We start from the raw sequence: 11,167 nt of genomic DNA, 5'->3' as shown, positions 1-11,167 counted from the left end.
CCCCCCACACCACAAAACAAAACGTATGCAACTGTTTTTGTATTTAATGAATGGACTTTCTTTTCTACCTAGTCTCCTGTCATGGAACACAACCTGCATTCAGCATGGCAGGAATTTTCTGCATTTTACTTACATATTTGTGGAAAGTAGAATCCCAGAATAATGAAAATTTATTTCTTAGACCGAACTTAACCTGACTATTGTATTCTTCCATTATTTTAGATATTAAGCAATATCTAAAATTGTATGATGGCATAGTAGAATCTGAAGCAGAAAAATACTAATTTGAGGGTAGCTCTGCATTTGTTACTATCAATAAAATGTAGATAAAGCGTGTTTTTTATCATGTGTTTTAATAGGAAAGTGCCCCATCATAGTGATTTTATCATTGGTCAAAGAGTTATAAACGTTAGATTTACGTTGAATACCAGTCATTTTCCTTAGCAGTATACTCAGTAACTTGACAGACTGAAAGTGTAAGCTTCAGAACTCAAGGCACCTGCAAGACAGTTCAGAATGGCTGGCATTACATTTCTGTAGGCTTGCGGGAGCCAGTAGACCGGGGTTGAAGTTCCTGTCTTCTTCAGTTAGTGCTGCCATAATCCTGGTCAGGCAACTCTTCGCCTGTTTTTCTTATCTGTCAGATGAAGATAAGGGCCCATCCTACATAAAAGAATAGTATGATATCGGATCATAAGAGAATGCTTTGCAAAGTCCTATATGATATATTAAGCAGTAGATTTTTTTTTCTCACAGTATTTAACATGTTAAATTATTTTAGAAGGACAACATTGGAAAACCTTTGTAATCAATCCTTCTTTTAATAACAACCAGTCTGTGCCCCTTTTTGTGCTAAGGTGGTAGGTTTGCCTGTGTCTGCCTTCGGGGAGAAAAGCAATCTTGCACACCGAGTCCAAAGCGGGTGTAGGCTAGAGACGTGAAGGAGAGATGAGTTAAGAACATGGGCTCCTTTATCTCATGTCCGGTTCTCATCTTTCTGACTAGCGTTTTACCCACTACACTTATCTTCTTCCTGCAAGCGTCACTTTCTGTTCCTGTCTCTTCCTGCTTTCCTCCGGGCTTACTTTTTTCCTTTAGTCTCTCTCTTCTCTTAGACCAAGGGAAGTGGAGGGGGAAACGATGGGCTCTGTAACTTTAAGTTCTCTTGATGTTTATGGAGAATGCGTTTTACATGTACAAAACAAAAACTAGTTAATTGTCTACTCAGACCTCATGATCAGCTACTTCTGCTTTGTGAGTCCATTCCGTGTCTATGTCCTGAACCTCGCCAGTTGATGTTGCTATGGAATGGGAAGTGAGTGTTTCTAGCATTATTCTCAGGGTCAAAGGAGTTATATCTAAATTGAGACCGTGTCTGAATAGGAGTTTTTAACCTCTTATTATATTTATTTCTAGGGCAAGAACGATTTGGCAACATGACTCGAGTATACTACAAAGAAGCTGTTGGTGCTTTTGTAGTCTTTGATATATCAAGAGGTTCCACGTTTGAGGCAGTCTTGAAATGGAAAAGTGATCTAGATAGTAAAGTCCATCTTCCAAATGGCGGCCCTATTCCTGTTGTCCTCTTAGCTAACAAATGTGACCAGAAAAAAGATGGTGGCCAGAATCCTTCCCAGATGGAGCAGTTCTGCAAAGAACATGGCTTCACTGGATGGTTTGAAACCTCTGCAAAGGTGAGATCTGCTTTGCGTTTTGTATCTGCTCTGCTGTTAACTTGTAAACCTGAGCTATAACTATAAAGTATTTAGATGGATCTATGTGAGTGGTAGTTGGAAGCCTAGAAAAAAGCAAAGCACAGCATGGACATGTTATATCTTCTTTTAGTCAGCAACAGGCATGCTTCAGAACTGATTAGTAGGGAGGAGAATAGATGGACAGAGTTTACATTAAAATCAAAATGAGCTGTTATTTAGAGCAAATAGCAAATGACATTTTCTTGTGTATTTGAGTCTTCAATTGAAGTTCTCATGCACCTTGAGTTTATGGGGTATGAGGTATATTGCGAAGCGCAAACATTTTTGATTTTTTATGGAAGGCTTAATGAAACATAGGGCCATGTCCCTGGTGAAGATAGAATTCACTTTCAGGACTAACAAAGGCATCGAATGGATCAGAGAGACAATGTACTCAGATGACTCAAATTCAAAGAGTTTTATATTAACTGTGTATGAGAGAATTTGAACAAGAGGTTAGTATCAACATTTGTGACATGCTTCATGATGAATAGTAGAATGAGAACTTTTTTTCACCCATTATGGGAACCTGGATAAAATGTTTTTGAAAAACAAAGACACTTAAGTTGGATGTTGAAAATCTTAACAGCCTAGATATACAAGAAAGTGAAAGTAAAAATCACAAGCACAAAAATTGGAGGGTGGAGGGTGCTTGTTATGTGTATTGGCATTTTTCCTTTAGATGTCACATAACAATGAGACTTATAGAAGAATGATGAAATGTTTGAGAAATTCTGTGATGACAGACAAACTCAAAACCATAAGTCTAGTGTAATCTTACCACAGTTCCAGCTTTTAGAATGCCTTCTGTGAATTTCTTATATATATTAAAAAAAAAAAAAAAAAAGCATTGTCCCTCCTACCCACCCATCCAGGTTGCTTTTAGTTTTACAAGAAACCCACTCTAAAAGCGGAAGGTTATTTGGTGCCACTGATGATGAAAATAATGAAAAACAGAAGCAAAAGCCTACTCTGAAAATACTGAGTGATAATGGAGTCAGTGGGAAAAATCTCCTGGAGGAGGCAGAAGTGTTTACTCCTAAGCTAAAGACCGTTTATTTAAATGAATATATTCTAGTGTCTGAAAATTTAGTTTTATAATCAAAGAGAAAATAGTGGTGGAAGAGAAACGAAGCCCAGAGAAGAAGCTGCATGAGAACTTGGCCACACAGGAAGTAAGAAATCACAGAAAGGAAGGCTTCTTATAGGAGAGACTTTTTCTGGAAGCTGAGCCCTCTGTCTGCTCTCTGTGTCTGTCACGCGATTCGCTTTGCCTCTTAACTTGGTTGGAAAAACATTAATGGTGTATGAAACTGTTTATTAGAGCATGAGATTTGGTGGAGGAGATGTGTATTTTATAGATAAAATATCCTCTTTAGGTTTTATTTGAATTAATCATTCATCTACTAAATCCAAATTTATCCCCAGAATCTAGATGGAAGATTCATAAGCAACTGTGTCATGTGGCCTGTGGTTTGAGACTGCATAAGTCATCAGCTTTGTTATATTTATAGATAGCGTTACATAGAGGGATGAGGAGGAAAACATTGGTTGAATGAAAAGGTTGTAGGCATGTTCTGTGCTTTCCTACAAATATATTAGAAACACCTTCCGCAAAATTTCCTTAGTAAGCCAGGAGTGTTCCAAGAGAATAACTGTAATGTAAAATTTAGGTTAAAAATTTCAGTCAAGATTAACATCTACAGCCATGCCACACTGAACAAGCCTGATCCCGTCTGATCTCGGAAACTAAGCAGGGTCAAGCCTGGTTAGTACTTGGATGGGAGACCGCCTAGGAAGACCAGGTGCTGTAGGTGTAAAAAATAAAATAAAATAAAAATAAGAGACTATAAGCTGACAAGGTCCTTGCAATCTATGAGGTCAACCAAGGGTTGCCTTGCCTAAAAAAAAAAAATTAAAAAAAAAAAAAAGACTCAAAGTACTGTCCGAGGGTCACTTAATACCTATACGTCTGACCTGGCCGGCAGCTAACTTCAAATCTAATTTCTACTTGAATTCCAGTGATCTAAATTCTAATAGGAATGTAGTCAAAAGGCAGTTTTGAAGTCATGAATTTCATCTGTTCACCTTCATGGCAAAAAATGACTTCCCAATATGAAAATACGTGACCAGTTACACTATAACATGAGAATTTCTGTTCCTCATCAATTGCTACTAAATGCAGTTAGAGAACATCATAATTATTTGATATACTGGGGATGGTGAGAACTAAATGACATTTGGACATTCAGAGATCAATACTTTAATTAAAGTTCATACATTGGGAGTGGAGGTAAAAAAGCTCTTGTCGATGCTGGAAGGGATACAGGTCTTGCAGGTTTCTCACTGTCTGAGAAAGGTATAACAAATGAAGGAGGAGGCTAACATGAACCTCACGGTGCTAGATCAGAATTGGGGAGATCAATATGAATGTTACGTTATATATAATACAAAATATTTATATGCTGTGTGTAGATTTCCGTGTTTATGCATGTGCGCATGCACACATACACTATATGTATAAACATAAATATAGATATTGATGTGTGTATGGATACACACGTGTATTTAATTTAACTACATCTGTCTGCTGAGAACTAATGAATTTACTGAGTCCTCAGTAATTTTAAATACTACTGTTCTCCAGTAAAAAGGACCAGGATTCCCCAATATATCAAATAATTATGATGTTCTCTAACTGCATTTAGAGAAATGACTGATTGCAGGATTGGTGGGACAAGGAAAGTAAAGAGGTGACTGAGATATTTTGTGGTGCCAGAAAGTAAAGAACATTTACAAAGTGGGATGGAGACATGTTGAAAAGACAGGGGCCTACTTACAGGAGCTCCAAAATCTAAGATAATTGGAGCAACAAAGTAAATAATATTGTAATGGACTTAATCCATAGAACAAAATAATAATTCATGATGTGAATGAACAAATGAATAAATGAGTGGGAGAGAAGAGAAAGCTCTACCTAACCGTGGAATTCCAACTAATAAATGTAGAAGGGATGTTGGAAATAAAAAAAATCACCATTAAATACCACGGTAATAATTGTTTTAGGGAAGAAAAAATTGATGCTAAAATGAATGGGAAAAAGTATGGTGAAAAACAGGATATTTATATATTTTTAGTTATGATGTAAGTTAAAATAGTAGCTTTTCAAAGGAGAAGCCTGGTAGACAGGACTTCAAGTGAGCGTGCCTTCTCACACACTGTGGAGGACACGCCACTTATGTCTTACTCCTGTCAGAAATGCACAACTTGAATTTAATGATAAGGAAGCATCAAGCAGACCCAAATAGAGGTCTGGCCAGTACTCTCTAAGAGTGTCAAGTTCATGAAAGGCAAGGAGACTGAGGAATTGTTTCAGATTAAAGGAGACCAGGGGATATGACCACAAAATCCAGCTGCTCACCTGTATCAGGAATAAGACATTGAGACAGTTGGTGTAATTTGAATAAGTTTGATAGATTAATTCTGAAACAATAGTATTATCTAATTATCTGATTTTGATAGTTGTTCTCAGGTTAAGATGTTAATGTCTGAGGAATATGGGTAAAGGTGTATAGGAATTTTTACTACTTTTTGCAATGTTTTTGTAAATCTGAAATTATTTTAAAATGATAAATATTTTAAAAATCACAAATTTTGCTATGTGTACTTATTGTGTATTTAATGTCTACTTCTAAATCTGTCACTCAAATGTGATAGCTAATGATTCCTTAGGATTGTCTAAACAGACATCATACTTACAACATTGTTTCAGGTTAATTTATATGTGACAACTAAAAGTAATAATTTGTACTCAGAGATGGGAGAGCATCTTTCTTTATAATATATCCTGAATACCTGAATTAGATGTTCAAGGGCAGGGATTTTTTTCACCTTAGTGCTTTTATTTATGTGAGTGGCAATGCAGAGCAGGGTAAAGATTCATTTTCAATCATCAGAATAGTTCTTTGAACCTCAGCAGCAAGAAGTTTAAAACAAGAACATAAAAAAGGATGATTCTTTGGAGAAAGCAGAAGGTTCCATAGCCACATTACTCGATAGCATTGAACTCTGGGCAAACACTTTAGTATTGGAGGAGAAGGTGTATTCATAATGCCCCCTCTGAGGAATTTGCCTAGGTCTCAGTAATATCCGTAATGCTTTCTTCTAAGAATTAATCCTCAGAATTGATCCTATTCCTCATTTCTGCATTACAGGATAACATAAACATAGATGAAGCAGCCCGGTTCCTAGTGGAGAATATTCTCGCCAACCACCAAAGCTTTCCTAACGAAGACATCGACGCGGACAGTATTAAACTGGAACAGGAGACCTTGACGGCAGAGAGCAAATCCCAGTGTTGCTGACGTGGCGTGGCGCCTCTCTCGTCCTCATCCTTGTGCTTGTGGCATGCAGCCTGACTTGATTTCTCCATTTGGAGCAAATTCCTGAGAATGGATTAAGGTGGCAGATGTACTGCTCTGTGACACTTCCCAGGGCTGTGCTTTTAAAATGACAGTGACGGCACTCCTGGGACCCTACGCCAAGATGGGGCTTTGGTTGTAAGTGGTCCTCCCGGTGGCTCTACACCTTGGAATGAACGCTTCGGCTTCTCTTGTTATTGTTGCTGCCTTCACATTCAGGATAATGTTTACATCCTTTTTAACATCTTTTAAAGTGACAGTGCTCAGGATGTGCTAAGATTTCCAAGTCATAGCTTTTCGAGTAAGTGCTGGGGCGGTAATAAAACTTTTTCCCTGCAGCCTTCCAGTAAGTGTATGAGTCTGTATTTTTGTATTCCATCTTCACTTTAAAGGGGGGCTTTCAGACTGTTAGCCACAGAAGGCTTGAAGTTACTGTTTAGCAAATTTTTTTCCTTCAAAACTTTGATACTTTACGTAAAACTGTTGTCCTTAAATATCATAGTTTGACGGGGCCCAGCTGGTGCGTCATGTAGTTATTTCTCTTAAACCCTTTCTAATGACTCAAGAAGCACCTGTCGCATTGGTATTCGGATCTAGATGCCACATGTGGGAAGCAATGTCAGTGAGCGCTTCTCTCTCTCTCGTTCCTTCTCTCTTTTTCCCGTGTGTTTACGTTTCTACCTGAGGGCCTGATTGAGATTACTCTTGTAGTTCTAAGGGGAGCACGTCTTTTCAAATCTATAATAGTCGTGGTCAAGGAGAAAATTTATTTCAAAGCACCTACAGTTAAGTCAGAAATTCTATAGTATGAATTGTGAGAGACACTAGGTCATGTGCGGTTTTATGTAAAGTTTTGGACATTTAAAGTATAATACATGAGAAACTTAAGTCTGGCTTGCAATATTTGTATTATTGAACCCAATTAAGAACAGAATAAATATTTTGACTGAGATCTTTGTTTTGAATTAATTTAGTTCTAGAAAGGTCATGGGGGTTTATACTTTGCTGCCTTAGAAAACTTTGTGTCTGTTCACTTTTGTCTTTTATTTTTAAGGGACTCGATATCATGTGAAAGGTCCAAGTTATCTCTTTCAAAGGAATTTTAAAGGTTTTTTTGACATAATCCAAAGCTAATGTGAAATGAGGCAATTGACCAAATTGTCTTATACGTTATTACAAACTTGGATAGGAAAGATCTGTGCATTTATTGAGAGCAGAAAGATTAAAAACAACAACAACAACAAAAAAAACTAGTGTAGTATTGCATTTGTTCTGGGAATAAATAGTAGTCATGGTTCAAAAATGTAGCTTACTCTTCTCATTAAGCCTAAGCTTTGCCTAAGAATCACAAGTGTGTTTTTATGTTATATATTTAAATAAAACTCTTTGATCATTTTGGACATGTATTCTATATAGAATCAGATTTTTTCGAGGCTAAGAAATAGAAAAAAGACACTGATTTAAGTATCACTTATAATTTAACATGACACCTTCTATTTTTTAAGATTGCATTTAATATTGCTTTCTAAGAAAAGTATCATATTCTAAAACTTTCTAGTCTAAATTTTAACCTTATTTCTGAAGTCTATTAGTATAAGCAGTATGAAATGTTGATGCCAAACCCAAAATGTTAGAAATATAAAGCTTATCCAGGGTCATCACCGAAAGAGACTAAAGTCTGCTTGGATTTTTAAAAAATGTATATTGATTTTTATTTTTATAAGAAATTCATGTTTATGTTGATTTAGCAGTAAATTCAAATTCAGGAGTATTGCACTTTCTTCACCTATCTCTACCACATCAGTTATCTTCTCTTTAAGGATAAGTTTAAGGACTGACAGTACCTTAAATATTTGTTTTTCTATAAATACTCAGCGTTCTATATGTCACTGTTTATTCTATTTATTATTTCCTACACGTTGGAAGTTAAACTGGAAGAAACTACCTAAATTCTCACTAGAATTTGTTTTGTAACTTGAACATAAAATTTGAATTTAAGATAAGCTACATAAAGAGCTAAAGGAAAGAAGAAAATTCTTTGACTGCCTTGTTCACTTAGTTGCTTAATGAAAATTCCCATGCCCCATTTCAGACTCACTTAATTTCCTGGGAATTGGGCTCAGAAATCTGCTTTAAAAAAAAAAAAAAAAAAAAAATCTGATGATGTTTGCTTTGAAATCCCCCTACAGTAAAGTAGCAGCAGTTAAAGTGTTATTCAGTTTGAAATCTATGGTATTACTCAAAACATGAACAATTTAAAAAATATAGCACTTTTATTTCCATTTATAAATCAGCTTTATTAAAAAGTCTGAATATCTTAAACAGTGGATAAGCAGGATACATTTGTTTTCCCCCACTGAAAAAAACGGATGGGTGGAGCTAATCTTCATATGGCGTTGCTACAGCTGGCTAGCCATTTGGAGAAAAGTCAAATCTCTCTCACTGTTCCCCAAAATGATACAGTAGAGACATTAATAACTTAAGTGTAAAAGCAAGAAATAAAACTACAAAATCTTTAACACTGTTAAAAACAAGGCAACAGGCCCAGAATGGAATCAGTTATGCTAAGTCCCACATTACCAAAACCAATAATGAATTCCACTTTGCCTCTGCTGGAAATGGAATCTTAAACCAGTCAATCAGGAATCACCTTATCAGCTACTAAATAATCTTTCTGACAGATCCTTGCCACGCCCTAAAGGAAAGTGAGCTCACCACAAGCAATACACTTTTCACTAGTTTAACTTCGTTAGGCTCCCTTCTGCCTATGAAAGTCTCATTTTCTACAGTATTGCAAAGCTCCTGTTAGATGGGCTTCTGCCTAGTTCATGTGTCATTGAATAAAACCAATCGGATCTTTAAATTTTACTTAGTTGACCTTTGTTTTTCATAGCATGTATGGAAAAAATTTTGACATCGGACTAAGAAAATTCTTTTTAAATCCTCAAATGCTTAAAGACAAAGGGGAGAAAATAGGTACATTTGGTTAAATGAATATATTTTGTATAGCAAGACAATATAAGCAAAATTATAACAAGCAATAGACAATATTTGCAACCTATTTAATTAGGTGATGGTTAATAAGCAGGATAATAAAAACTATGCGACAATGAGTAAACTAACGTATAAAACTAACATTTTGCAGAAGAGTAAATTCATGTGTCAGATCTTAGTAACCAGCAAGCATAAAAAAATAAAGCCAGGTGTTATCAGACTCACAAAGACATATATGACTTTGAATATATCCTTGATGTTGGTGAACATGTAGGAAAATAGGTATTCATAATCCGCTGTTGTTGGACCAGATTTGTTTTGATAACCACCTCCAAGTTTCCCTCCAGTGTTGCTCTTTACTTTACACTCCTGGTCCATCTCTTGCCAAGAAGTAGAACTGCTATTGTTGGAGAAAAATAATTAAAAACAAAGTCTCCTAACTCAGAAAACCTCTCCACAAAGGTAGAAGAGAAAGAAAGCAGTGTTATTACTGTAACCGCCCACAGAATTCATTTCTTTAAGATTGCTTCTTCTATGATTCTAGCAGGCTTATTAGTCTGCTATAATGGCATTGTAACTAGCTTTTTCTGCCCTCATCCTTCTACCTTTGTCTGTTATTCCCTTAATCATTAAGCCTTAGGAAATAAAGTTCATCTTTTAAGAATAAAGTCTCAGGTCTATCCATCATGAGAACAATAAATTTCACTTAAACTAAGGATAACATCTTGGCTTTAGATGTGTTTCAGCCCCAGACTCATTGAGGCAGAACAGCCCCACAGCCCAAGGGACCACATGGAATGACACCAAGGCTGATTCTAGAACTAGACACAATGATTAATTACCCCAGCCTGTCCAATCAGTAGTGACCATGACGTCAACACTGTTAGTTTCCATGACTAAGGATTTTTTTCCCTACGTAATCTATCCCCTAGAGACACCAGGGAAGCCAGGTCTTTGAGCAGTAGCTCACCTGTGTCTCCAGTACTTGCAACTCTCTAATTAACCCTTACTTTCTTTGCTGCAAAACCTATACATATCTCACTGGACTTAGATGTGTGCAAACAGAGGAACCCCTTTGCTCCAGTAACTACTGAATAACCATAAAACCAAAATATTTGCATTACAGACAATCCACTAAGAGATTGTAAAAACCCTTTTATACAGCTGAACAGATACAAACCCATCCATGCAAGTTCTCAGGTAAGAGGACTTGGCAGCACCAGTCATCACGTCACACACAGTTCATCCTAAATGCACTCTTGATAATTGACTATTTTAACTAATTAGCTTTTTCCAAAGGGAAAAGAAACTTCTATCTTTATGGCAGGAAGTAGTCTGGCGAGTTGATGTGAGGGTCCCCTCAAAGTTAGGCTCTGCCCCTTCCACAGACACTCGGAGATAGAGGCATCATCTCCCTTGATAATTACAATTCAAAGAGATGTCTCTCAGTTCCTTGAGAAAGCTTGTGAGGGCCTTATTTGGTCTTAAAAGGATTTGCATACATCCATTCTTCAAAGGAAGAATTCACAAGTTTCAAACCTAAATATTCAGAAAAGAAGAAGTGGTGATGAGGCAGGGGTGGAGAGACCCTTCCCTTATTTTCAACAGGGAAAATTAAGCCTCATATTTTTAATTAGTATTTGCCCTTACTGTCAACCCTTGGTAAACATTTGCTTATGTGTATAAGGGAGAATCTGAAGAAGCCTATTCACTGCAGCATTGTGTGGATATACATGCAAAATAACAATAATAATAACAATAATAATAGCAATAACTAAATGTTCATCTGTAGGGGAAAAATAAAATGCACAATTGTATACTATTAGAAAACAAAATTCAACTGAATGTTACCAGGAGCAAAGGAGTTCGTTTGCCTGAACACATGTAAGTCAATGAAATATGGCATCGTTTTTTCAGCAAAGAAGTAAGGGTTTATTAGAGAGCCGAAAGTCCTGGAAGCACAAGCGAGCTCTCACTCTTAAAAACCTGCCTTCCTGG

The 11,167-nt window shown here is 36.5% G+C and overlaps 1 protein-coding gene and 1 pseudogene across 1 annotated transcript in view; both read left to right on the top strand.

Annotated features, from left to right (window-relative positions):
- Nucleotides 1-7,575, top strand: part of RAB32 (RAB32, member RAS oncogene family) — a 16,655-nt gene extending 9,080 nt beyond the window's left edge. Inside the window, exons 2-3 of the mRNA XM_006915416.3 lie at nt 1,417-1,694; nt 5,969-7,575. Of these exons, the coding sequence (XP_006915478.2) occupies nt 1,437-1,694; nt 5,969-6,118 (408 nt within the window). The 5' untranslated portion in view covers nt 1,417-1,436 and the 3' untranslated portion in view covers nt 6,119-7,575. The remainder of the gene's footprint in view (nt 1-1,416; nt 1,695-5,968) is intronic.
- On the top strand, nt 3,453-3,571 carry LOC112482633 (annotated as a pseudogene).
- Nucleotides 7,576-11,167: the final 3,592 nt, after the last annotated feature.

Source organism: Pteropus alecto, unplaced genomic scaffold, assembly GCF_000325575.1.
Source record: "Pteropus alecto unplaced genomic scaffold, ASM32557v1 scaffold185, whole genome shotgun sequence".
Classification (NCBI taxonomy): Eukaryota; Metazoa; Chordata; class Mammalia; order Chiroptera; family Pteropodidae; genus Pteropus; species Pteropus alecto.
Note: the sequence above shows the minus strand (reverse complement) of the source record. Positions and strands in the feature narration are given on the sequence as shown.